This window comes from Halichoeres trimaculatus, unplaced genomic scaffold (genome assembly GCF_033239565.1).
Source record: "Halichoeres trimaculatus isolate MK-OKI-2021-1 unplaced genomic scaffold, fHalTri1.1 fHalTri1_scaffold_8, whole genome shotgun sequence".
Taxonomy (NCBI): Eukaryota; Metazoa; Chordata; class Actinopteri; order Labriformes; family Labridae; genus Halichoeres; species Halichoeres trimaculatus.
In genome coordinates this window covers 11,755,787-11,781,836 of record NW_027437186.1, presented here as the reverse complement: position 1 = coordinate 11,781,836, position 26,050 = coordinate 11,755,787, and the positions used below count along the sequence as shown (strand labels likewise).

The 26,050-nt window shown below is 39.5% G+C and overlaps 1 protein-coding gene across 1 annotated transcript in view; it reads right to left on the bottom strand.

The window, feature by feature from the left end:
* The window catches only part of adgra1b (adhesion G protein-coupled receptor A1b), a 341,543-nt gene that overhangs the window by 53,551 nt on the left and 261,942 nt on the right, over positions 1–26,050 (bottom strand). The window contains exons 15-16 of the mRNA XM_074675764.1: positions 21,358–21,485; positions 3,520–3,643 (exon numbers count right to left, since the gene is read on the bottom strand). Of these exons, the coding sequence (XP_074531865.1) occupies positions 3,520–3,643; positions 21,358–21,485 (252 nt within the window). The remainder of the gene's footprint in view (positions 1–3,519; positions 3,644–21,357; positions 21,486–26,050) is intronic.

Below are 26,050 nucleotides of genomic sequence, written 5' to 3'. Positions count from 1 at the left end.
AAGGGTTATTCTATAACACAGAAAAAAAATCTGCAACTTGGGTTCAAAGTTTTTCAAAAAGATTCCCCACAACCAGTCATTTCAGGCCACAATCACTAAAGACATAGAAACCCTGTAAGACTGTAGTAAAACTAGTAAAACTAGAATAAAAAGATAATCCTAAACAACACTTCAAACTTATGTGCCAAAATCCTTAAACAGCTTAATATGCTGGTAAATTAGTAATTTGAGTTTGTGATAAGCTGTGTTAAATACTTCAATCTGATTGGTCAATACTTCACAGCAAAGGTCTGCTGGTTCTTGACAGCACTTTGCTAACTATTCAAATTAATTCATCTAAAGAAGACCAGTGAATGTGACGATGGTTTGTCCAGTGGAAGGAAGTAAAAGTGAAGAAACCAGATTATAAAAGGCAGACAAAAACTAAAAGAGAAAATCTACAAGGATAAAATGGCATATGAAGAAAACATTTAAGGAAGGGAATGGTGCTTCTTTTTGTGATTGTCATCCTCCCTATGGTACTCTTACAGCAGCTTTACACAGTTCACAGCTCAAAACAATCCCTATTTTTTTTTCTCACACGGATGTTTTAGAAAATTCTCATTTCGGTCTCAGACGAAAACACTCCCTTTTAGCTGCTGTCTCTTTAAAGCTCCCCACGCCAAAAAAAACCCTTTCCTCTGATTGGTCAGCCCTCAGGAAGTCTGTTGTGGGGAGAGCTATGGACAGAGCTTTGGGCCCAATCCCAAACCGCCCCTACACACTCTCCCTACACACTAACCCTCCGTTTGCGCGTTCTCGCGGAGGGTCCGCCACATTAAGGGCCGTCCCAAACCATGTAGTGCGGAGGGGGAGTGGACTGTTCAGCCCTTAAACAGCGAGCCTGCATTGATCCACACTTTGACAGGAAGTGCAACAGCGAAATGGTGGGGGAAACAACAAAAGTGCCACATGTGTAAAATATGTTCCCCACACCTCTATCACACTAACAGAAACTCACAAGAAGCGTGGTTTAGAAAGATTAAACGAAACAAGCAGATCTTACTCTATGCTGACGTTTGATTTGATCATGAAGCCCTGTCACCTAAAATGTGAGCAGTTTGCAGTATTAATTCATTTGTTCAATTGGAAATGTCAGATGGTGATAGCATTGAAAGACGTGATCACTTCAAATTGTTAAAAGTAGGCTATAAAATCGCTCCTCTGTCATTGTAACGGCTTCTGACTTTATGGTTGTAAAGAGGAAGAAAAAACGAGACAGACAGTGCGGCTCCAAACAGGGAATGATTCTCATTTCACACTCAGTAGGCATGGGAGCAGGTATCTGAACTATCCCAATCAAATCCACGTGTTTCACTGTTATCTCTGTGTCAATCTAAGTGTATTTTGGAAACATACAGCTCTTATCAACCCTAAACAGCAATATAGCGACTCGCAATCTGTGCCTCAGCGTAACATCCGTACACGGGGAGCGTCTTTCTATTTCCATGGCGACGAGGTGTTCCGTGTTCCGGTGAAGTGAAGAGGGCATCCCATTCCTGCCGGTAATATGTATACCCTCCCCCTTCAATTAAAGTGCCCTCCACAGCCGGGAGTGTGACTTCATTTGAAGTGACACTCGGTAGCGAAGGGGTAGTGTAGGGGGTGGTTTGGGATTGAGCCTTGGTGTTTGAAGCCAACTCCTCCAATGTATTATCAACCAGTTAGGAGATCCTTATGTGATGGCCTCATCATTTTAGTTATTCTTGTGAAGATCTTGTACTTTTTGTTTTTTAAACAGACTGCTTTGATTCATTTACAGCCAGATTCAAGGATTATTACAACATATAAATGTGTAGTGGTTTGAAAATCCACACAGGTTTAGTGTAAACATCAAGCAGTGATGCTTTATATCTATGTGTAAAATATGGGAATAGCTAATATTACCCCCCTTTAATAGAACACAAGGCAACAAGGTGTTGAAGAACTGACAAATAGAAAATAAAATAACAAAGAGTCTGACTGCAACAAGGCAGACAAATTCACGCAGGTGCTGATTATATTGAAAAGCTGAGCATTTACAACTCATAGAAGTCAGGCGACTTTATTCAGATTAACTTTGTTCGACTTCCCCTTATCAGCCAGCAGAGTAATATCAGCAAAGTTAGCTCATATCAAAAAGACTCAGGCATCATTTGCTGCAATGGATGCATCTCAAATTGTTAAAGGGAACAGACTATTATATTGAAAACAGTAATTTTAAACCAGTTATTTTTTTCCAAATCAATATTTAGTACAAAATATTACAATCATGAGTAAGAAAAAAGTCAGGTGTAATAATGTAGAGTAAATTGTAGTAAAGAGGGTTGTTCTGGCAGAGGAACCTTCAGAGTGAGCAGGACTCTGGCATGAAGCCTTTACTTGAGTGCAGGGTATTTCATGCTGCCCCTGACTTGGAACAGACCCCACATTTTGCTTCTAAGATATACAATGATGTCACCAAGAGGTCAACTGATCATGTCTTTTTAGTGATCTCATCTCCATCATGCTTCATCACTCATATATCAGTTCAAAGAGTCTCTCTTAATGGAGGCACAGCTCATGCTTAAGCAAAATGTAAAGAATTTTGAAGTCTAAAATTTAGAGCACACAACAAAATTAGGCAATTTTAAGTTGTATCCATCCAGTTGGGTTGAGTTATTCACTCAGCACCACAAGCTGTCAAGTTAATAGTTGCCTTAGAGGAAGTTGTCAAAGTAATCTACCCAATAATTAGATACAGGGATGTTTTAGGCCCAGTGATGGATTGACGGACTGACATCTGTGGAAGCACGCTGCTCGCTTGATTAAAGGAGAAAGTCAGCCTTAGTGGTGAGAAAATTTCAGTCGCTAAGGATTAAAACTGTCCTCTTTGTTTGGATGGTGTGAGAAAAGCATTGAATCCTGTTTCAAAGCCAAAACTGGAAGAGTTTTTGTTTGTCTAATAGACAACAGATATGCCAGAGTGACCTAGATATGAATGCCGCTTGGTGTTTTGGTTATGTTTTAAACATGAATTTGGTAACTGAAAGAATAGCCCTGGAGCCATGAGCTTTTATTATCTATCATGAATACATTTCAAGAGAAAAATATAATCATAGATGGTATAATCTGTAAAGGGTAAAATAATATTTGTGCCCTTGCACAATCAACAAAGTAAAAGTTTCACTGAAATGCTGCACTAATAGGTATTTCAGTGACCAAAATATTCTTTGCATCTTGCCAACTTCTAAACTGCCTACAAGACTGAACCCTCATTAAAAAACAGGCAGACAATATGGATGGGAAAGCCTGTTTGATTCTATCCTTCAGTGCCAACACTTGGATCACAGAGAGAGCAGACCATGCATGCAGCTGAAGCATGAACGCTACATAACGCTGGATCACTATACAACCATCTACTGCACTCAGGGCTCTCATCTCTAACACCTGACTAGACATTCATAATCAATTCTGTGTAAGGCTCGGAGAGTGGGGTGAATGAGAAGGGAATGCACTTACTGCTTGACAGATGATGGGGTATTTGGTTCGATTGATGCCGCCGGCAAACACAGCAAAGGTCAGGGCCGTGTGGAAGCAGAAGTTGAGAAGCATATGCCATCCTTTCCGACTGATGCGGATCGCGCTGCCAAAAAAAAGACAAGAATCAACGAATTAGAAGGAACACTAAAAAGCAAACAGGGATTTATGATTAAATTAAGTCTCACTGAGATAAAGGTGTCAAGTTCGATGTCCTTTAGTCAGTCTGGACTTTCACAAAGCCTGCACAGATTGTCCTTGATACTTCAGTCTTAATCTGCAATCAGAAGAAAAACCCTAGGAACACTGCTTTGTTTACTACTCTCAAAATATTTCATCCTTTGTCTTTTCTAAAAAAGTGAATTATCAATCTCGCTAGAGTGTTTTACAACTGAGTCAACATGATTCAAGAGATGCTGGCAGGACAAAACACAATTTGTGGGCTTAGGCTTTAAATCTGTAAGTTTTAGTGTTGTTTGCACATTTGATGAGAAATCACTCTTTCTTTCCTCTTCACAATGCCTTATTCAGTTGGAGAAATATGTTTTCTATTTTTTACTGGTTACACTTGAAAATTTCAATGGACAGTCTTTTGTTAGAACACAGAGACACGCACATAGACACACCATCTTAGACCAATCATTTATCAAATCCTAACACATGGCAGAGTGATTAAATCTGATTGGTCAGGCAAGAATGGTAACATGAGCTCAGTTTGGAAGATAATGGGAAAAAAAATACAAGTTTGTGTCTAAAAACATTCTGTTACAAAACGTTCAACCAGATGAAGAAAACGCAGCAGAGATTTCATTTTCCTCTGTAACTATTAACTTAGCACCAAAAGTATGGAAACATGTGTTTGGTAGATTATTTCTTTGTTGTAACAATGTTCTGGGCAAAAAGTTGTATACTATTGGAAAGCATGTTTATCTCCCTTTTAAATGGTGCCACATTTGTAAGGAACATGCATTTATTATGATGATCAGTAGAGCTGAGTTTACAGGCTGCACCCATAAAAATTTTTTGCCAAGTCCTCCCTGCCAATGACAAACCTCATTCTGCTTTGGTATTTGAATGATTTCTTAACAGAAAGCATTTTTACAATAAGGAAATTGTCTACCAAACACAAATTTGCCTATTTATGCAAATGATAAGTCATAAAGTGTTTTACATATAATCTAGATACTGAAAATAACAAAAAACGACACAAGGATGAGATGGGTGCATGAGCTACATATCAGAGGTTGTAAAACATTCAAGAAGTAGAAAAGCACTCAGAGAGCGCAGACTTCCACCAAGCATATTGTGATTGTTACGCAACACTTTAGCCCAGGGATGTCCAACTCGTGCCATGGAGGGCCAAGAGGCTGCAGGTTTTCTTTCCAACCAAGAACTCCACCAGCTGATTCCACTGATTACCTCACCTTCAAGCAGAGATCAGGGGCTAATCAGTGGAATCAGCTGGTGGAGTTCTTGGTTGGAAAGAAAACCTGCAGCCTCTTGGCCCTCCATGGCACGAGTTGGACATCCCTGCTTTAGCCCTACTTCAATGCTATATTCCCTTTCAGCAGACTGTCTGCTACAATTTGGTGTTAGTTGAAGGTTTGTACTCTCAAAACAATCAGCATGGGTGTTTGTTCAGCTAAGATAAGTAAAACATGTAGCTTGTACTAGATTATTTCATGTTTAGTGGTTAAACATGATTAAATCATGTTGCTTCAGCATAATATGTAAAATTGTTGAAACTACAAGATTGCTTTATGTTAACTCAACATGATTGGTTCAAGTAGGAATCCCATCTGCAACACCTCTCCAGAGCAGGAGGTGGCAGTAATGTGCAATAGGCCCTATTCATCAGAGAGCAGAGCCTAAGGATAACCTGGATAACCTGGATAATGTGGGCATCATTTTGAAGGGTGCAAGTTCCTGATGGGCCTTTTTCAAACCGCCCCCTACACACTCCCCCTCCATGACAGAGTGCACTTGGTCACGGAGTCACACTCGCAGCTGAATGAAGTTCACTTCATCAGGGTGTAGGGTATAAATACAGCTTTGGGACAGAAACTTCACTCGATCTCAGGCGGAAACAGATAAACAAAGAAAAAAAAAGAAAATATAACGAAGAAAATACAAAAGAAACTTACTCCCACGCTTCTTTGGCTGCATTTTAATTTTTTTATTGAAGAGTTTTTCATGTTTCATTCTCGCTTGAATAAATTATTTTGGTTTTTTTTGTAAATATAAAACACTCAAATAAACACGAACTGTCTAAACAAATGCAGGGCAGACCTTAATCAATAACATGCACATCTAAAGTTGTGAACATCTGCATGACAGTCATTAAATATTTGTGTTAGTTTTACAGTGTTTGTGCAGGCACATATGCGTGGTAATTACATTGGTCTGTGGCTTCCTCCATGGCTGACACCGGACACAATTTAGCGCTGCACGTGTTCAGCGAGTCGGCATCTGTGCAGACCCGCTCATGAAGGGTTTTATAGCCCACTATCCCTCCCCGCGGATCGGTTTGGGATGGCCCTTAATGTGGCGGACACTCCGCGAGGAACGCGCAAACGGAGGGGTAGTGGGTAGGAAGAGTGTGTAGGGGGCGGTTTGAAAAAGGCCCGATGAGCTAACAATCCCCTTGCTGTCACCAGGTGTTGTCTGGACATAACTATGTACACCTTTGTTTGTTTAATTGGTACAAACGAATGGAGTAATTTTTGTTGTGGCAGCTCATTGAAACCATGAGTGAGGAATGAAGTCAGCGCATGAGACCCTACTGTTCAGTGGGACGGTACATGACAGGCGTGGACAAGCTGTCTGTGCTCCACATGGCCCAGCCCATGTACCTGAAGCTTCTTACAGTATGTTTTATGTTAATAAAACAAAATGTGTTGACACGCTGTGCTTTGTTGGCCAAGTTTAAACTTAAGTGTTTTAAGATCTCAGAGTCAGTCCATGCAGTGGTGCACAGACAGCCTTGCTGCTTTTAACCAAAGCAACGTATATCACAGATCAATGTACAGCAAGGTCTTATATCCACTGTGTACCCTCCTCACTCATGGTTCAAATGTCCAACCTTAGTGGATATGTTGAAACAACCTTTACAAATCAAGTTGGACCAACATGTAGCAAACAGGTAATACTAACACCAGTACTTTATGTTCAAACCACACGTTTGCTGTTAGTTGCTTTAAAAAAATGGGATCTTGCTAAATGAAAGCAACTTGATTAAGTTGAAACAACACAGTCAAGATTAATTGACTTAACTTGATTTGTTTTAATGGAATATAGGTACCATGATAAAATCATGTTCTTCCAATGACTCTTTTTTTGAGTGTATGATAATTTGTCACCTGACAGTGTTGAAAATTATGATGACCCAGAACATATTTCATACTCTGGATCTTAGTATCCAGAATATTACCAGGATCTCGATTGTACTTTTGCATCTGTCAAAAAATTATGGTGATCTTGTCTTATATTGTTTTGCAAAGCAATCTGACCATTTATGGTGGAGTTATAAACACATATGGTGAAAACAGCCCTATCTGACAATGATAAAAAATCCTTTAAAAAAATCTTGGATCCAGGGGGTGATCCAGATCACCTCCAAAATTGAATCACTTCTTCCTTATCCTATTTTGAACATTTCCTGAAATTTTCATCAAAATCCGTTCATTAGTTTTTAAGTTATGCTGTTCACAGACAAACAAACAGACAAACTCTCCCAAAAAACATAACCTTGTTGGCAGATGTAATCACAGTTTTGGGGGCTCAATTTTAAATGATATGGGCTAACCCACCTAAGAGCATCCAGAAGTGTTTCCAATTGGCAAAGATTGACATTAAGAAACCATCAACTCCCTGAGTATGAAGTCAGTTAGGTCAGCTTATCAAAATATAGATTTTTGGACGACTGAATTCAGAACTCACATTAAAAAAGCCTCACAATTAAATTTTACATAATAATAAATGGGCCAGTCTAAATCAAAATCTAAATGCATGGAAACATAAGCTTTGACAGCCTTGTTTTTTTTTTTTTTGTTGTGTTTTATCTTAGGGCGATGAAAAGAAAGTCCCAAATGACACTCAGCATAGCCATTCAAAGAAAAGGTCAGACGAGCACAGAGAAAGATGGAGTAGCTAAAAAGGGTTTGTAATAACAGAAATCTTCACTTGACTAAATGGGAATGTTCCCACCAAACTGTAAGATTTCTATTTTAGAATGATGGACCTGCAGGCGCAGGCACTGACGGATTCTTAGAGAGCACTAAGTGAGTGTTTCAGTGAACCACATTCCTACACACTCCTTACACACACTCACACGTACGCTACATGCTGGAGTGTGTGCTTCAAAATAGGACCCACTCTGCTGGTTTGATGATGAAATAAAAAGACATTGTTTCCAGTCGGCTGAGCATATTGAAGTTTTTACAATGTAAGACTATGCCCTCATCTCTTCTCCTCTGCTGTGTGATCTATGGGATGAGCTGGGGGGTTTACACAGCCGTGGGCAGGGCACTTAACCCACATCACTGCTTTCATCCAGATGTCTGACACTCCACTAAGTAGGTCAAACAATACAAACATATCTGCTGAATTAAAACACTATTGATTATTTTAATTACCTTTTTTTTAACAGTTTCCTGCTTTTCATCAACACAGTCAGTGTCACCATTTGGAGTTATGTAACCCTGAGCAGGAGATCTCTCCCCAAAATGGAGGAGAGGAGCCCTGCTGCACGTGAGCCAACTGTAGATGAAGCAGTGGCTCAGCAGTGAGCTCTGAGGCGTGTCTGGGGCTGGGCTCCACCGCTATGTGAGGGGAGTGTGTGTGTGGGGAGGGGGTAAAGCTGCTGCTTCTGCTGCTGTGGATGCTTCCACCACAGCCTGAGTGCTGAACTCCATCCAGCAAAGCAGCCATAAATCAGGCTGGCTCCTGGCCTCCCTGGAAGGGGGTTTTCATAGGCTCTACGATGGGCTTTCATTGGGTCAAGTACATTAACCTGGCAACCCTCCACATCCCCAGCTCTGCAAAGCTGGGAGGGGGATAAAACTGTCCCCTCCCCTCATCTGCTCCTTCACCCTGCAACCACCTCAGAGCCTATTGTGAGGGACAATAAAGCTACGGAGAGTATAATGTGACACATTATACAATGGCTAGTTTCATAGGTGGAGGACACGTTCCAAGCACCGTGGTGGTTCTCATAAACCTCAGGAAGCAGCGGTGTTACAGAGGAATATAGAGCTGGTTTTATGATAATTATTATGGAGAATAGGAAACAACCTGGCTACAAGGCCAGGCTGTGTGAATAAAATCAAGAACACAAAATTCTAGTATCCCCAACACCCACTACTTGTATCACAGTATTACAAACCACATGTTGATTTGTGGAACATTGTGTTTGGTTTTCCTAACATGTTTCAGTCTACTTGTTCTTATAGAAACACACGAGGTAGCAGCATTATTTATATCTTAGGAAAAGTTAGAAGCATTACTAATGAATGTTTTAATGCAGTCTTTATTAATAAACCACTATAGAATTATCAAATACTGTTTGTGTAGACGCAGTATGAGTTCATACATTATGACCTCAAAGTTAGTAACACACAACACAATTTTACACATCTTTAATTCCCCATCCCCAGTCTTGGCCCCTTAAGAATTTATTTTTCAATAATCTGCAAGAGAAGGGTGTCACCAGGATTATTTTACTGCTATTTACTGCTCTGATCATAGCCTCCTGGTCAGGAATCGTAAATACTCAATGTGCTTAATATTTATGATAATTAGAAAAAACAAACAAACAAACAAAAAACAGTCAAGTGGAGGATCTAAAAAGAAAACTTAGTAGTCACATATTTACCAAGGTTCCTGTCCCCACATTTTATTCTGCATGACAGTACACATGCCAGGGCAGCCAGCTCATGATAATGATCACTCTCCTAATCATTTATTTTGGTAGTAATGTTTGATTAATTGATTTGCGGATTTATGTTCCGGTGCAGAAAAAAATTAAAATAAAATAAAAACACTATGCAAATTATTTCATTCCTTCTGCCACAAGACTGCTAGTTGCCCAAAATGCAGAATAAAAAAGGATAATTCTGCATCCTGCTCAGCTGTAAGGTACCGGTTGTGGTTGTTGTTGATGTATTGTGTATCAGTTATTTCCTTAACTGTATCGTATTTTGTACTGTGAACAAAACACAGATGAATTGCCCTTCTGGGACTGATTAAGTATTCTGAATCTGATCATGAAAGCTTCAGAGAGATCACATGTCTATGAAATCATTTAGTGTGTGTAATCTACAGATTTTCATGTTAGAAACTGATGTGAAATGTCTCCTACAATTTTAAAACCAGAGAAGAGCTGAGATTCATATGGTGTGTGACTGGCCCTGAGAGTTTCATACCTAATTTGAAAAGCTTTCCTGTATTACTTGTTGCAAGTTTTCCATGGTTTTTGAGACAACTTCCTTTATACTTGGGAAGAAAAGGTAAAAGTTGGTTCAAAACTGATATCAGTATTAGAAACAGAGATGGCACTCAGTCGGCTTGTGTTTGATTACTGTAGATCTGAACTCCCAGTCATCCGTACCCCACTTAAATTCAAACAAGCAAAGGGAATGGGTGACATCTCATATGGAGCATTAAACTTGGCAGTATTCCAGTGTTTCAAGGCAATAGAGTTAAGTTATGCAGTACACAGACGGTGTCTGGTTAAAAAGTCATTTCTGGAGCATTATGTACCTTGCAAGAGGACTGAAGACTGGTGATGCTAGCTCTGCTAGCATTAGCCACAGTAAAAACAAAATAAATAAATAAATAAATAAATAAATAAATAAATTTTAAAAAAGATTTAAATGTCTGGGAAACTAGTTGTTTAAAAGCATACTTGCAAATCCCTCTGAAAACATTTGCAATGAAATATCAACTAGTGCACCAATATATCAATATTTTATCACCGAAGTGATGGCCCGAGAGGAAAAAAAAAAAGTTGTTTCACCAGAAACCAAGACTTCTTTATTATTCAAAGAAGACCAAAGGAAACAAGGCACCACAGAATGTTCTTTTGAAACTATTTAAATGGTTTGTTGACTTTCATCAGTAACTGCTGGAAACTTCTCATTCCATTAGTATGTGCATAACATCAACGTGTTTGACTCTGAACATGAGGATTTCTTCTGAAAAAAAAAAAAAAAATGCACCATTTGTGTTCAAAAGATTTTTTGCTCAAAGACATGACACACACTACTGTGTTCCTTCCAAGGCTCATACATCATGCATCAGCATTTCACCCACAAACACAGATTCTCTGTCTGAGTCCAGACCTCTAAATCCACCAGCTCTATCAGATTGACTGTGTGTAACAAGATCTGTCTGATTCTGTCAGGCTACAGATGCTATCTGGACTTGAAAAGAACCAACAGCTCACACAGTGCATGCAGATACAGTATCTTTGTGAGTGTGTGTGTTTGTAGTCTGTGAACTGACGTGAGGAAGTGACAAATTCAAACAATCTACTGTTCCCATCCTCAACCAGCCTCTCACACCCTGTTCGTTTAACACGCAGTCCCACTGCTTCACAGCTCAGATACTGACAGTCCACTGGAGTGATACTACACAACTCGAGTGTTGCTAAACAGAGATGTGTTTTAGTACTGGGAGTGTCTTTGTGGAGGACGAGGGGGTGTTGGAGTTTGTTAATGTGAGCGGCGTTAAAATAAAAAAAGCCTGTAACCCTCCCGTGAGTCTGACACATGCAGCACAAAAGCTCTGGCTTCATATCTTAAATATGAGCTTGTTCTCCCTCTAATCTGGGCTGAATTAATGTCTTTTTGTTCTGAAGAACACTTTGTGATGAATGAGTGTGTTTCTGTGTGAACAAGTAGCCTACTGGAATAAGGGTTTTAGAATATCTCAGTAAAGTTTCCCCCCTTAAGAGTCTGTCATAGTGTGCTTGTATAGTATGGTTTTATTCATCTTATAGAGTAAAAACCCAACCAGCCTGTCTGTAGCACTCATTTACACCAAATCAGGATCACTCCTCTGAACGTGTCATTTACATACCTTAACCCTGTGATACCAAGTGAATCATCCTCTCAAATTTTTCTGACCTTTTATCATTTTTTAGGTTTTTTTTTTTTTTTCTCTTTTGAAGACATGGTTTAAAAAAAAAAAGACAATAGATATACCCTCACCAGCCACTTTATTAGGCACACCTGTCCAACTGCGCAAATTTCTAATCAGCCAATCACATGGCAGCAACTCAATGCTTTCGGGCATGTAGACATGGTCAGGACGATTTGCTGCAGTTTAAACCGAGCATCAGAACGGGGAAGAAAGGTGATTTAAGAGACTTTGAACGTGGCATGGTTGTTGGTGCCAGACGGGCTGGTCTGAGTATTTCAGAAACCGCTGATCTACTGGGATTTTCACCCAAACCATCTCTAGGGTTTACAGAGAATGGTGCCAAAAAGAGAAAATATCCAGTGAGCGGCAGTTCTCTCAAAATGCCTTGTTGATGCCAGAGGTCAGAGGAGAATGGACAGACTGGTTGGAGCTGATAGAAAAGCAACAGTAACTCAAATAACCACTGGTTACAACTGAGGTCTGCAGAAGAGCATCTCTGACCACACAACACGTCCAACCTTGAGGCAGATGGGCTACAGCAGCAGAAAACCACACCGGGTGACCCTCCTGTCAGCTAAGAACAGGAAACTAACGAAGATTGGAAAAACGTTGCCTGGTCTGATGAGTCTGGATTTCTGCTCCACATTCAGATGGTAGGGTCAGAATTTGGCGTCATCAACATGAAAGCATGGATCCATCCTGCCTTGTATCAACGGGTCAGGCTGCTGCTGGTGGTGTTATGGTGTGGGGGATATTTTCTTGGCTCACTTTGGGCCCCTTAGTACCAACTGAGCATGGTTTAAAGTCCACAGCCTCCCTGAGTATTGTTGCTGACCATGTCCATCCCTTTATGAGCACAGTGTACCCATCTTCTGATGGCTATTTCCAGAAGGATAACGCTCCATGTCATAAAGCTGGAATCATCTCAGACTGGTTTCTTCAACATGACAGTTAGTTCCCTGTACTCAAATGGCCTCTACAGTCCCCAGATCTCAATCCAATAGAGCACCTTTGGGATGTGGTGGAACGGGAGATTCTCATCACGGATGTTCAGCCGACACATCTGCAGAAACTGTGTGATGCTATCATGTCAATATGAACCAAACTCTCTGAGGAATGTTTCCAGTACCTTGTTGAATCTATGCTACATAGGGTTAAGGTAGTTCTGAAGGCAAAGGGGGTCCAACCTGGTACTAGCAAGGTGTACCTAATAAAGTGGCTGGTGAGTGAATAAACAGTGCACAGATAATGCACATGGGGGTAAGAGGCATCGACTGTTGGACTACACTGACACAAACAAGGTTTTTGTGTATATTTTTTGCCATTTATGAAATGTTAAGGAGAGGAAAATATTGAAACTTCCTGTGAAACTTCAGATGGAAATGACCTGGGTTGAGGTTACATACTTGTATTTTGTGGTATTTATACTCTTAACCATATTATGCTTATGGGTATGAAGTTGGATTCTGCGGGTATTAATGAAAATTAGATTGTCATATTTGATACATCAAGTGCACAATGCCAATTCATTACTAATCATTTTAGCACTTTATGCATCAAGTGTTCAGAATAACCAATATATTGACTTCGTAATTTTCAATTAAACTGATTTAAAGCTCATTCAATGAGCTTATTATGCACAACAACAAAAGCAGATGAGACCATACATGACTAGATTTGTTATTTTTATAATCTATTATTTTTATGCCTGAAACTGCTGCCGCGGGGTAAGTGTTAGATGAAGTGATAAATCATACCCTGCCAAAATTGTCTGTTTGTGGAACAGAAATATCAGCAGAAATTCTGGATGAGTAGTAGATTTGATGGTTGAAAGACTACTGGATCACATTCTGCACTAAAAAAAAGAAACTTACAGGAGCACAGATTGAAATCAGTCAGAGAATCAGAGATACTCAAATCCGACTTGCGCGATGTGATGTGATGTGATGTGATGTGATGTAATATGATATGATATGATATGATATGATATGATATGATATGATATGATATGATATGATATGAAATGAAATGAAATGAAATGAAATGAAATACTTATAGCCAAAACTTCCATCCATCCATTCATTTTCTTAACTGCTTATCCTGTTCAGGGTTGCAGGTGGCTGGAGCCTATCCCAGCTGTTATTGGGCGAAAGGCGGGGTACACCCTGGACTGGTCGCCAGCCAATCGCAGGGCTGACACATAGAGACAGACAGCCATTCACGCACACACTCACACCTACGGACAATTTAGAGTGCTCAATTCAGCGCTACCCGTTATGCTCTGTGCAGCCCCCTAGCCAAAACTTATCATGTCAAACTGACAAGAAACTTATCATATTATGAAGGGACAAAGATTTCTTAAATTTTTTTAAATTTATTTTTCTGCTTCCTTAGCAATCTGTCTCATCAGTCACTGCTTTCTCTTCAACATAGAGCTCCACACCTATCAACATGACTAGAATACCTGAGTGGACCTATGACAAGAAACTGAGAAAAATCTTTAGCGTACCAACTAAAACCCTGACATATCCCAAAAATCCAGATTTTTTTCATTATTTGCTCCTTATGGGTGTCTTATTCTCAGATAACAGGATACCTTATCCATATCAATTAAATGCTAAATTTCTTCACATTGAAAAAAAAATGTCTTGGAGATGCCTGTCATGATATTTTTGCTCTAATATTTCATAATAGTAATAGTCTTGACAAAAGGCAATGAGTGGGTGGCACAAAGGTTTAGATACAAGTGCAAAAGGATTATTGAAAACCCAGAGCTGTTAATAATGCAGCAAGTATTCAGGAATGTAAATTAGCAGGTTTGAATGTTTTATATCCACCTAATACACCAATTATGCAAAAATCTTGCATAAGACCTGAGGTCTGTGATTAATACATCATTGTATGATTCAAAGACTATTATTTTCTGAACTTTCTGATTCCACTTGAACTACTGCGTCAGATTACAGATGCTGAATAAATGAAAGAGAAATGTGTAGTTTGTGTCTCATTAATGGAGAATTTCAGAAGTTCACAGAATGGAAACAGCAGTTGTTTACTTATCGACTTCATTTTACCAACCCATGTAACTTTGTCAATTTACAAACAAGCACCTAAGTTACCAAATTAAGGATCCAGCTGAAAGAAAAAAGACTTTTTTGACATCTTCAATTCCAAAGAAGTTGGGAAATTGAGTAAAATAGTGATTAAAATAACAGTATCTACTCTTGTTTGGCATTTTTATTACTCCAAGTGCAACATTTTTTAAAGGGGTGACAAGTCAGGAAGCAGGACAAGCAGTTCTGGATAGGGATACACCGATACCGATCCTGGTATCGGTGTATCGATTGGGGGTGGGCGTATCAATCTAAATATCGATAGTATCGATACTATCGATATTTAGATACTAAGATACCAAGATGAGTATTGGTATCAGATTGATATTGGCGTGATGGGATCGATACTGCAGTTTCTCTTATGTCGTCCAGCGATTTGCTTTACTTTCCTCCATCTGCCGCTTCTCTGTTCAAATAGAAGGGAACTTTTTGTTATTTTACACTTGTGATTTTTTCCCAAACAGTTGTGGTGGTGGAATAATTATTTCCTTACTTTTATACAGTTAAAATGTTGTTCTTTTGCTGTGGTTAGTTAAAAAAAAGAATTTTTATTGCCTAAAAACTTTGTGCTGTGTTTTACCATAGTCACAATCAACCAACTCAAGGCAAAATGACAAAATTATTAAATGATCATTACATTTCATGTAAAAAAGTATCTGTATCAGTATCGGTACCGGGGATACTAGCCCTGCATTTACTTGGTATCGGATCGATACCAAAATTCCCAGTATCACCCACCCCTAGTATCAATACTGCTCGAAGCTGTATCGTATCGGTAGGAAGGAGCCAATCCAGGCAAACAGCTCTTAGCCTTTCTTTTTTTACTGGTGCTCTTTGCTATTTGATTTTAAATGTTACCTCTGATGCACTTTCTTTTTTTTTTCTTTACAGGCTTTAAAAGTTTAAGATTAAATAGAACTTGTGTACATTCTGAAGAATTGTTTTTCTGTTAAATATTTAAATATTTCATAGTTTAAATAAATATTAACTTAAGTGATGCAACTTATTTATTTTTTGTCTTATACCCAAAACATTACCAGTCTTACCCCACAGTAGAGCATGAAGGTTATCATTTAACACTGGTATCTGCATCGGTCAATACCCAAAGCCCACATATCGATATCAGTATCAGTATCGGAACCAGAAACAGTGCATCACTTGTTCTGGACCCAGACCAACCTACTACAGAGCCATTCTGTTGTGTTATATCCACAGTATAGTTTGGAAGTATATGAAAAAATAATTATTTGGATGGCAGTTGTCCGGATGCCCCTCGCATCTTACAGAGGCTCTGGCTCAGAGAAGTCTCCAGTGTTTCTGGGTGATGGTTGAATGTGATTTCCCTTTGCTATTGCAGTTTGATAGTTTATTTTTAGATACAGATTTTATAGACATTGGGAAGGGATTTGAGCCCTTGCAGTGATTTCCACTACAGTGTGTCTTAATACCATGACACTTGAGAGCCCATTTATATCACAGCCTTCTTGTACTGTTATTTGGCCTAAGCCCCTTTAGTACACGTCGTGACATGACAATATGCTTGAAGTTCTTTTGTAGACCAGCTCTGCAAAATTTGAAAAAAACTGAAGTTGTAAAATGTAGGAGTAATTACTTATGAAAGGCAAAGGTGCAATGTTATTTTCATTTATTGACACATGTTTACATCCTGGTATGTCACAGTCTGGTAAGTGTCCGCTGATAATGCAGTCATGAGCATCGAGTGACGGCCATGTGTTTGAATTCCTCTCTGGGGTAAACACTAGATTTCCCCGCTAAGAACGTCTATCCACCCAATATCTTGCTGATCTCTTCTGTCCACTCACTGCTATTTCACAAACCTGGGAGCTGTTTACCGTCCGTCAAAGTGACGACATAAAGTTAAAAAATGTGTTTTTTGGTTGTTAACTCCTCCACGTCGGTTGACAAACCATTATACTCTGCAGTGCTTCAGCACCCAAGTTGTGCCCATCTGCCGTTGATGATAAACTAATAATCCCTCAATAGATCCATTCAAAACTTTCATTTAAAACACAAGAAAACATTGAAGTTTTCCTCATTTCCAGTGTCTTGATATCACAGCAATTGCCCAGTACAGAGAAAGCTTGCAGGGTTTTCAGAACTAGCCAATCAGAAGAATGAGTCATGAAGGATCCAAACTGCCACTCCGACAAGTTTGTTACATGAGAGAGTAGCTTGCTAGTAAGAGCTTTAAAGATATACATGCCATTGTGCAATGTTATTTCATCTTGAAAAAGGTTGTTTTCAGGGTTTTTAACCATGTTCTGCATCTAATCTCTGTAATTATGCTGTCAAACAAAGTTAATTAGGGTCATATTTGTTTTACATTTACAGAAAAAAAAAGGTTTAGAAGATCTTTAAAAGTGCTTCCCCATACTTAAAAAAACAGCAGTGTACCCTCTGATGTTTGCTACACTGCACTTAAGTCAAAAGTCCCCAGCAGCTGTGGAAATGCTTCTGTCTGAACAGCAGTTTTCAGTTCAGTCTGTGGCCCATACTGCAGTGTGAGACGACACCAAGTGATTCGGCTGTTTGGAGGCTCAGACGCCGTCATCAGTGTCTGATGCAGAAGGACGCACCCTGTCTCTGCCCAGGTGACACAGATGGATGCCAGCTGCTGAAGCTGCAGCACGTTCACACAGTTTCATACATCCTGGCCTTTAGTCACAGTCAGAACAGGAAACCATTAATAAAACCACAGATTTCTGTCTGACAAAATATCAGCTAACAGTGTTATTCTTGGAATAAAACAATATATTCTGTAAATGAGACATGTGAGACATTTTTCCCTTCTATTAAAATGGATGGAGAGCTATTACAATAATAGCGCATTAATGCCAGTGACATGATAAAGTGACTGATGATCTAGAGGAACAACAGATGATGAATTGTCGGGCTGAAATAATCTGCCAGTCAGGCTCTCTCTTTCTGTAATAACAGCATCCGCACTGCATTTGAAGCTGAATAGAGGAGACAGATGCCACCGTGTCAAAGAGCCGCACGAAACCTCCTCTGTCCTCATCTCAGTATGTAATAAAAGGAACAAAGGTGGCCTGAGTAGCCCTTAGAAATCCATTAGAAGCATATATTTCTGCTCAGACTGCCTAAAGCACACACATACACGTACACACCTGCCTGTTTGTGTGTGTGTGTTCTACATCCTCTTAGTCACACAGGCTGCAGTGCGTTACGCCGGCCCAAAGCATCTGACTCACGGCACAGTCAGCGCGGGATCTGTGACAGAGGCCTCGAAAACAAAACTCACCATGAAGGAAAGATTAGAAACATATCTGCCCAAGTGTCCACATGGAGAAAAGAAGAGGGCTGTGTTTTATTTCAGTACCTTCAAACCTTGAGCATTTCTTACATATCGTGGCGTCTAAACGACAAATAGAAACAGAAGTATTTGGAACTGCTCCAGTAGAGTGCGTCTGCCAGCAAGATGATTGGATAACTGGAAGGTACTCTTTGGGGAAATGTGAGCTGATCGAACATTCTCAAGAAGGCTGAAACTGGAGTATCTGATTTTGACTGACAAGACAAACAAAAGGATCTGTAAGAGACTGGACTTGAAATTCATCTGATTTTTCTTCTTCTTCTTTGTCATCTTCTTCTGCTGTCATGTTATTGTGTTGATAAAATCTGTTTTGTTACCTCCCAGAATTCAAGGGATTCTTGTCTACCACAAACTCATGAGGCCTGTTTATCATTGTTCAGGCCTTTGCACACTGAGCCCATCTTCTGGAACTTTCACCTGTTATAATTATTTTTAGAAAAAGTTCAATTTTTGCATTTTTTTTTGCATCTGCCCTGCTCGTTTGAAGTCTAGTTTGACTATTCAGAGACACCGTGTGCTACTTGCAACATAACATTTTCACATTTTCCAACACATTTTCTGTAATTTGGGGCTTTGTTGAGATGATGAATGTGTGTCCCTGTATCAGAATCAATTGCTTGATCACTGCTTGTTGATTTCATTAACCTTGTACTGCAAATACAATGCAATTAATTGAAAATTAAAAGCATTGGATTCAATGTGCAAGGTGTTTATACATGACATTTTTTTTAAAAAATTTTAGATAAGATGAAAAGACTCATTTAAAAAAAAAAAAAAAGACTCAATGTGCAGAGACCTTTATGGTTATAGCTATAGCGGGATTATCAGTCTACGTCATCGTAAAGCTGCATCTTGACCACAGAAGCAGTGTTTAGCTCCATTAATTCAGACAAGTTAGCATTTTTTTAAACACTAAATTCAACCTGTTAGAAGCATCAAAATGTATGGTTGTTCTCTGGTCAGTTGTCAAAAACAATACTACACAATACAAGCAACTTCTGTCAAGTTTTGACCGTTACAGCACAACCACTATTTCGGAGTTAATAGCGCCTATGCTAAGCAGTGACTTTCAGCCGACAGCAGCCGTGATTAACAGCCGTGAGTCACCAGTTAACAGGGTCACACAGGTGAATGATTAAATGTGTCTTCTTTATCCAACTTCAGTTAACCAGGTTTGACTGCAAACAAGCAACATTAACTGCTGATACTCAAAATACAGATTTGACTTTGCTTATTTGATGAAAAAAGTTGGTTTGAGGCCAAGATTATGACCAAACATGGACTCAATATATACAATAAATAATGAGTGAACCTATAAATTATGAATAACAGAAACAGATTTTATGACCAAAGTAAAATTACGTAATATTATGAAATGATAAACCAGTCTATTAACCCTGGAACACATAACCATTAATATTGTGATTTGGTGCAGTTCTCTGGTCGTGGTTTTCTGGTTCTTTTATTATGAACCAGGTCTAAGACTCAGCAGTCTGTGTGCCTTTTTTTTGGTCAGGGTATGTCACAGTCTGGTAAGTGTCAGCCGATAATGCAGTCATGAGCATCGAGTGACAGCTGTGTGTTTAAGTTCCTCCTCATTTAAATCACAAGTAAACACTGAAGTCTCCCTCACTTCTAATGTCTTGAGATAACACCAACATAAAACACAAAAAACAAGAACATATTAAACGTTCACAACACTAAATTCAATTAAAACAAATATGATTTGATCCGGTCCACTCAGGTATCTTCAGAGTCTGTTGAAGGACGTTTCCATGAATTGCCAAGTTCTAGGAAAGCTGGAGGGGTTTTCAGAACTAGCCAATCAGAAGAATGAGTCATGGAGGACACAAATTGCCACTCCAACAAGTTTGTTACATGAGAGGGTAGCTTGCCAGTGAGAGCTTTAAAGATATGAAAATACCAGTATTTAATATGGTTTTTAATTATTAAGTCTCTATGAAGCCGTATTCCAAGGTGCAGTCTCATAGTAAATATCTCTGCAGCTGGAGAACAGCACAAGTTTAGTTTAATGTGCTTTCCATACCAATTTAAGAGTAATGAAAGGTTTTTAAAGAAGATTTAAAGCAAATTGTAAGTTTTCGACTAATGGAATGGAATCAGCAATACAACCAACAACAGTATCATCTGCAGCAGCCACAACATGCCCAGAAGACAGTAGAAATATTATCACCAGCGTGATATATATTGCTGATTTAGGGAAGGATAACACGATCACAGCTTCCAATATTAGGGCCACAAATTTACCATATTCAACACAACCTTAACACCAAAACTATATAAAGTGCTGTGTTTGTTTTGGAATTAATGCAGATTGGATAAAAACAAATTTTCTTTGTTCAAGACAAATTTTTAATTGTTACAATGTGCCAAGGTAAGGTACTTATCAGTACAGTTACGTAGCGCCACATTTTGAAAACGTGACATCAAGCAAACTTATAGTAGCTGGCTATATGTAGCACTATCGGCAGCCTAATCCTACGACTTATGTATGCCATTTGTATAGAGTTTGTATGTAGTTTGTATGTAGTTTAATAACCTGCTATATTCCCGCAGTTGACAGCCTGGTGCTCTACACGTCTGTACTGTGTAACTTTAGTCAATCCTGTTTAGCTATGTTCTGCCAGTCATCTACCAAGCAGAGCTAACGTAACCTCACTCTTCATTTTATTGATAGACTCTCAAGTTTGAACAGACCACTGCAGAATAACTGCTGACTGTGGGTTAGAATTAACATTAGTACAAACAGTTTAGCCCCTGTATTAGCTTTTAGCTTGGGCTGTATCACTCTCCTGTTTAGGTTTTTTTTTTCTGCTTTTTTTCTGTCTGACAGTTCGGCTCCTGTGTCCACCATCACTACAAAATTAATCACAGAAATCATTTTCAGCAGAGAAAAACACGGAATTATCTTTTCACTACTAAACTTTGTCAGCCGGGGTGGTGTTGTCATAGAGACCTAGACGTGCTGTAAATCAATCAGGTACTGGTCCACCCAAAGAAGCTAAGAAGTAGCAATTTAAAATAACCTGTAACCAGCAATATTGGTGCTGATAATCTCATTTTAAAGTGTGGATTAGGATCAGGCATATATCTAGAAGGGAGACTTTTTCAAGATCACTTCGAAACTCATCACAGCCCCTTTAACATGTATAATGCAGGAGAAGTAAAACAGAAGAGCTTTGTGCTTACCTGTGGTGCACTATGTATGTTATGATGGAGGCGAAGAGGCAAAGCAACATAACCGCCGTGCAGGCATACACGACCGGGTGCAAGAACTCCCCAGGGTAAGGGGGGAGAGTCAGCACCTTCTTCAGATCCTGTGGCAGAAACAGACAGAAAACCACATCAGACATCATAAATACAGAAACATCATCTGTGAGCAAGAGCTGGGCCTGCACAGTGACAGCCTTTCAGACAAAAGCTATAGAGAGAAAGATGCAAGCTCTCCATATGCACAGGCAGGCACATATACTGCACTGACAAGATATGCACAAAAACATTACAAATGAATGTCAGGGAAATGTCTTGGAGTTAGAACGCTGTCCAAATCAGCATAAAGGAGTAACAACCCTGTCGAGAGAATATTATTCCCTCTGCATTTACATTTTGCATTTCAGGCTTTTAGCTGACACTCTTAGCCGGAGCGGCTGACTGCAACAATAGCGTAAGCCTCCTAGTCTGCCAACATAAAAAAGCAAAACAAAAATGGATAGCAGCCAGGCATGAAAGTGGAAAAAAAGGAAAACAAAGTTAAGTCCTTCTTTGTGCCTCCAAAAGACGCTCATTGTTAACAGACGCTCATTAAGCCCTTATCAACATCACAGTCGATTTGCTCCGTAATTTATTCAACAAGAGGAACTTCTTCAGCTCATATTGTGACAGCAACAGATAAAAACTCTGTGACCAAGCAGCTGTTTAATAATTTTATTTATAATGGTATCTGTGAGCTTTAGATATGTAGTGTGGAGACAATGAGGAAATCTGTTTTAAAAATCAGTATGGCGTCTTCACGTGCACCCGCCTGCTCTCTGAGAGTAGTCTAGAGTGACGTCACCACTTCTGGACTCCGCGGTGCTGCTAAATAAAGCACACCTTATCTCCATAACCCCCGCCAGCTCAGTGTGAATCTGTGTCTGCGAGAGTGATCCACGTACGCTCCATCATTGTCTCAGCGAGTAGCCAAGTGAAAAGTTCTCTCTCTGTGTTTATCCAGAGGCTGTCGAGGCCTGTGAGGGGTTGTAACCTACAGCTGATCATTTCTAAGCACAGGAGTGAAGTAGAGTAGAAGTCTGAGATGAAGAGGGAAAGGTTTGCCGGACAGGACGGTGAGAGATGTAGAGCCAGGGAGTGTGCGGTACATCAGTCCAACCCTCATCACTGAGGCTAATGAAGCCTTTCCTGTGTGATTCTGGAGGAAAGAGTCAGAGCCAACATTTCTATTCAGGTCAGTAAGAGAAGTTTTCTTAATGCAACCTTTAAAAGTGGAAATGTCGAGGCTTTTCTGGGGGGATGTGAAATGTTTTCATTCTAATGTTACTGTGCCGCTTTTAAGACACCAACCTGCTCCGCCTTTGAATTGACATTGCAGAAAACAGCGTCCTCGAAAGATGTATTCTTTTTGTTTTCTTTTCATTTATCTAATACAAATTCACAACTTTGATTTGTCTAAACAGCAAACATCCCTTCGTCCTTTCATCAAATACGTAGACTTCCACTGCAGTGATACAGTGAAATGAAGCCAATCGTTGGACGGGTATATCGGATATGACGTGGGCTTTGAGCTTCCTTTCTACCATCAATAGGGCGCCCGTCAGTCACATGAGCTGTGCTGTGCCTCTGATAGGACAAACTCATGATCCTTTTATCTTCTAAATTGCTGAGTTAGAAAAAAATCCATGCCCGAAGCCATTTTTTTAACGTAGTGTATGTGTACGTGGTTTTCAGTCCTTCTGCAGCCAGCCTCAAGCAGATTTTCGATGTACAGCGACCATCAGTATTTCTGCGTAGGCTTAACTTTTCTCAACCCAATGTTTCCCCTTGGTCAAAACAACCCATTCATCATAAACAGCAAAGCTCAAGTAAAATTGGAAGAATTGACATACTAGGGCAGTGATGTGGACAACACTGGGTGGACAGAGTCAAACTCATATCTCAATCATCATGAAAATGTGCATTTTCAACTCTGATGTCAAGGAGGTGTTTCTGTATAAACCAGAAACTAACATCGCCTTGGATGAATACTGACCATTTAGGGGAGAAACAAAGTATGCAGTGTAGGGGGAGAGCCCACCAAGATTTCACTGACTAACACATTTTTAGTGGAGTAGAGCTGAACATGATGCATCTGGAAAAAACTTCCTCAAACATCACCCAACAAGAACCAACAAGGAACAGCAAGCTGAGGTTTCCCCAAGAACAGCTGGAGAAAAGGTGTCCAGCAGAAATATCCAAGAGTGGGCTTTACTGGAAGATCTGGAAAGTATGACCTACAATGGACTGAAATGGAAAACATTCACTGCCCTGTGCTTCCCAGAAGGGCCAAGGACTTAGGGCCTTTGCACATCAACGGTGATGCAAATAAACCCAATTTGGAGGCGTCATATTCAATATCTGCAGCTATTCTCCTCCAAACGATGCCTTTGTAATCGTTGTCTTTCTAGTTTTTATATCTTTTGCCGTAAAGAACCAGGTGCTGGGACACAAACACAATCAATGTTAAATGTTTTGGTATGTGACGTGTCAATAACGAGCTTTTTGATTGGTTGCATGTGTCATTGCAAGTTAAACTTAGGAAAAATTGACCCCGGTTTGAAAAAAAAAAAAAGCTGCAATTTCATGCAGCAAAAGGATGCTGCTGGTGGGAAAGCTTGCATAAAAAAACAGTAGGTTCCCAAAAAAAACAAAAAAAACAAAACAAAAAAAAAAACGTGCAAAATATTCAAGCAAAAAATACACATCTGGTGTGAAAAGGCCTTTAGGTAAGTAAGAACAATATTTATTTGCCTGTGTATTTTAAGTTTTTGTTGTTTTCTGTATCTCACTGCAGGGAGAGAAAGAGCACCATCACTGTCACGTTTGGTTGGATGACACTGATTCAGATCCACCTTATGCATCCTTCCCCTGAACTCCTCCAGAAGCCGCCTCCGTCCTTGATCCTCGTCTCCAAGTGCATTTACGGAAAGGGTAGATCATTCATTATGCAGAGCCGGAACAATTTCAGAGTCTTTGGAGAGGAGGGGACACAAGGATGTGTGAAGTAACTTGGTGAGAGGCACCCCAGGACGCTACTATCATGTTAGCAAAAATAGCTATGCTAAGTCTGGCTGGACTTTCAAAATAAAGGTCTTAACTCAGCATGAAAAATAAATAAAGTCTAGTAAGATAATGCTCTTTAGAATCATGCTGTTTACAGTAGTTGGATATGGACCAAAATAACACATGGGTGAGGTTAAGAATCAGGCATAATGCTTTTTTGTGCTCATGATTAAAATCTTCTCATTTACCTTTAGTTAAAAAGTCAAAGTTTGGGTATCAAAAAGTTTCTTACCTAAAACATTTTGCTGAGAGAAAAGGGCATGTTACATACTTTACACAAGTTTCCTCAAAACTACAACATGAACATTGATTTTTGGTTTCACACAATAACTAAACTTAACTCTGCACTGCATGTAAAGGCTGTATCTATTCCATCTATCTATTGAATCATTAAAACAACTACATCACCTGATTTCAACACCTCATTCAGCTTTAGGCTAGAGGCCAGCAAATCAAACAGTGCTGGAGGGAAACCTGCAGCTTCATAATCGGAGGCGTTAGGCCACTGGCCAAGGATGCTCCAGGAAGAGCGGATCTATTCGCATTACAGAGCAGAAAGGTGAAATCTGTCTTCTTGCCTTTCTGTTGGATATCGGTATTGAGCTCAATAAGTGTTTGAAACAGTGTTTATCTGCTCTGATGTACACTGAAACTGTGAATGTTCAGCTGAGCAGCTTTTGTGTTGCCTACACCTCATCCTGACAGCTGTGCTTGTGTGCAACTTTGCAACAGAAGAGTTGTGAAGAAAACAAGAACACACATGGTAACTTGTTCCATCATCACCTTGAGACTTGATTTAAAACATATTTTGTGGATGTTGATGAAGTGAGTTTACGTATAGGACTTATAAGATGTGTGTAAAAATAAACTTTCTTTACATCTATTGTAAGTATTTGCCAACTCCAATGGGACCCAAATGTACATTCAGCCGCCAATATAAGATATGTTGTCTCTTTTCCTCCTTCTGATACGCTGCGCCCACTTTTTCTCACAAATCTGCAGCTGTTGTCACTTCAAACTGAAAATGTGCTGTTTACAGACACCAGGAGGAAATGCTTCCTCACACAGGATGGCACAAACAAGACCCCAGAGAGTTCTCAGCCGGGTCGTGAAACCTTTACTGAGCAGTCAAATCATTACTGTCAGAATTTAACCAGAGGTGCAGAGAAAACTGACATTTATTTTAGACCTGAGAAATACTTGAAAAAGATATGCTGTACACCTGAACCTGACTGTAAAACTATATTTACTGCTTTTCTGGACACTGTGATGACTTGCTACATAAATCTGTGCAGCGGATGTGTCAGCAAACATATTTTTTCCATACATCCACCAGATAGAGAAACAGCCTCTGTCCACCTGACAAGGTAGCCTCAATACTCCTCCTTTGTCTAAAGAAATGCTTTATTTAGCCCATTAGCATTAATTTTCTCTTATTCTTTAGCTGATTAAGGGCCTGTGTCCACTGATGTTTTTTTTTTATTATTATTTATTTGCTATTGTTCATTTATTTATTTATGTATTTATTTATTTGTCCATCTATTTATCTATTTATTTTGCTTGCAGA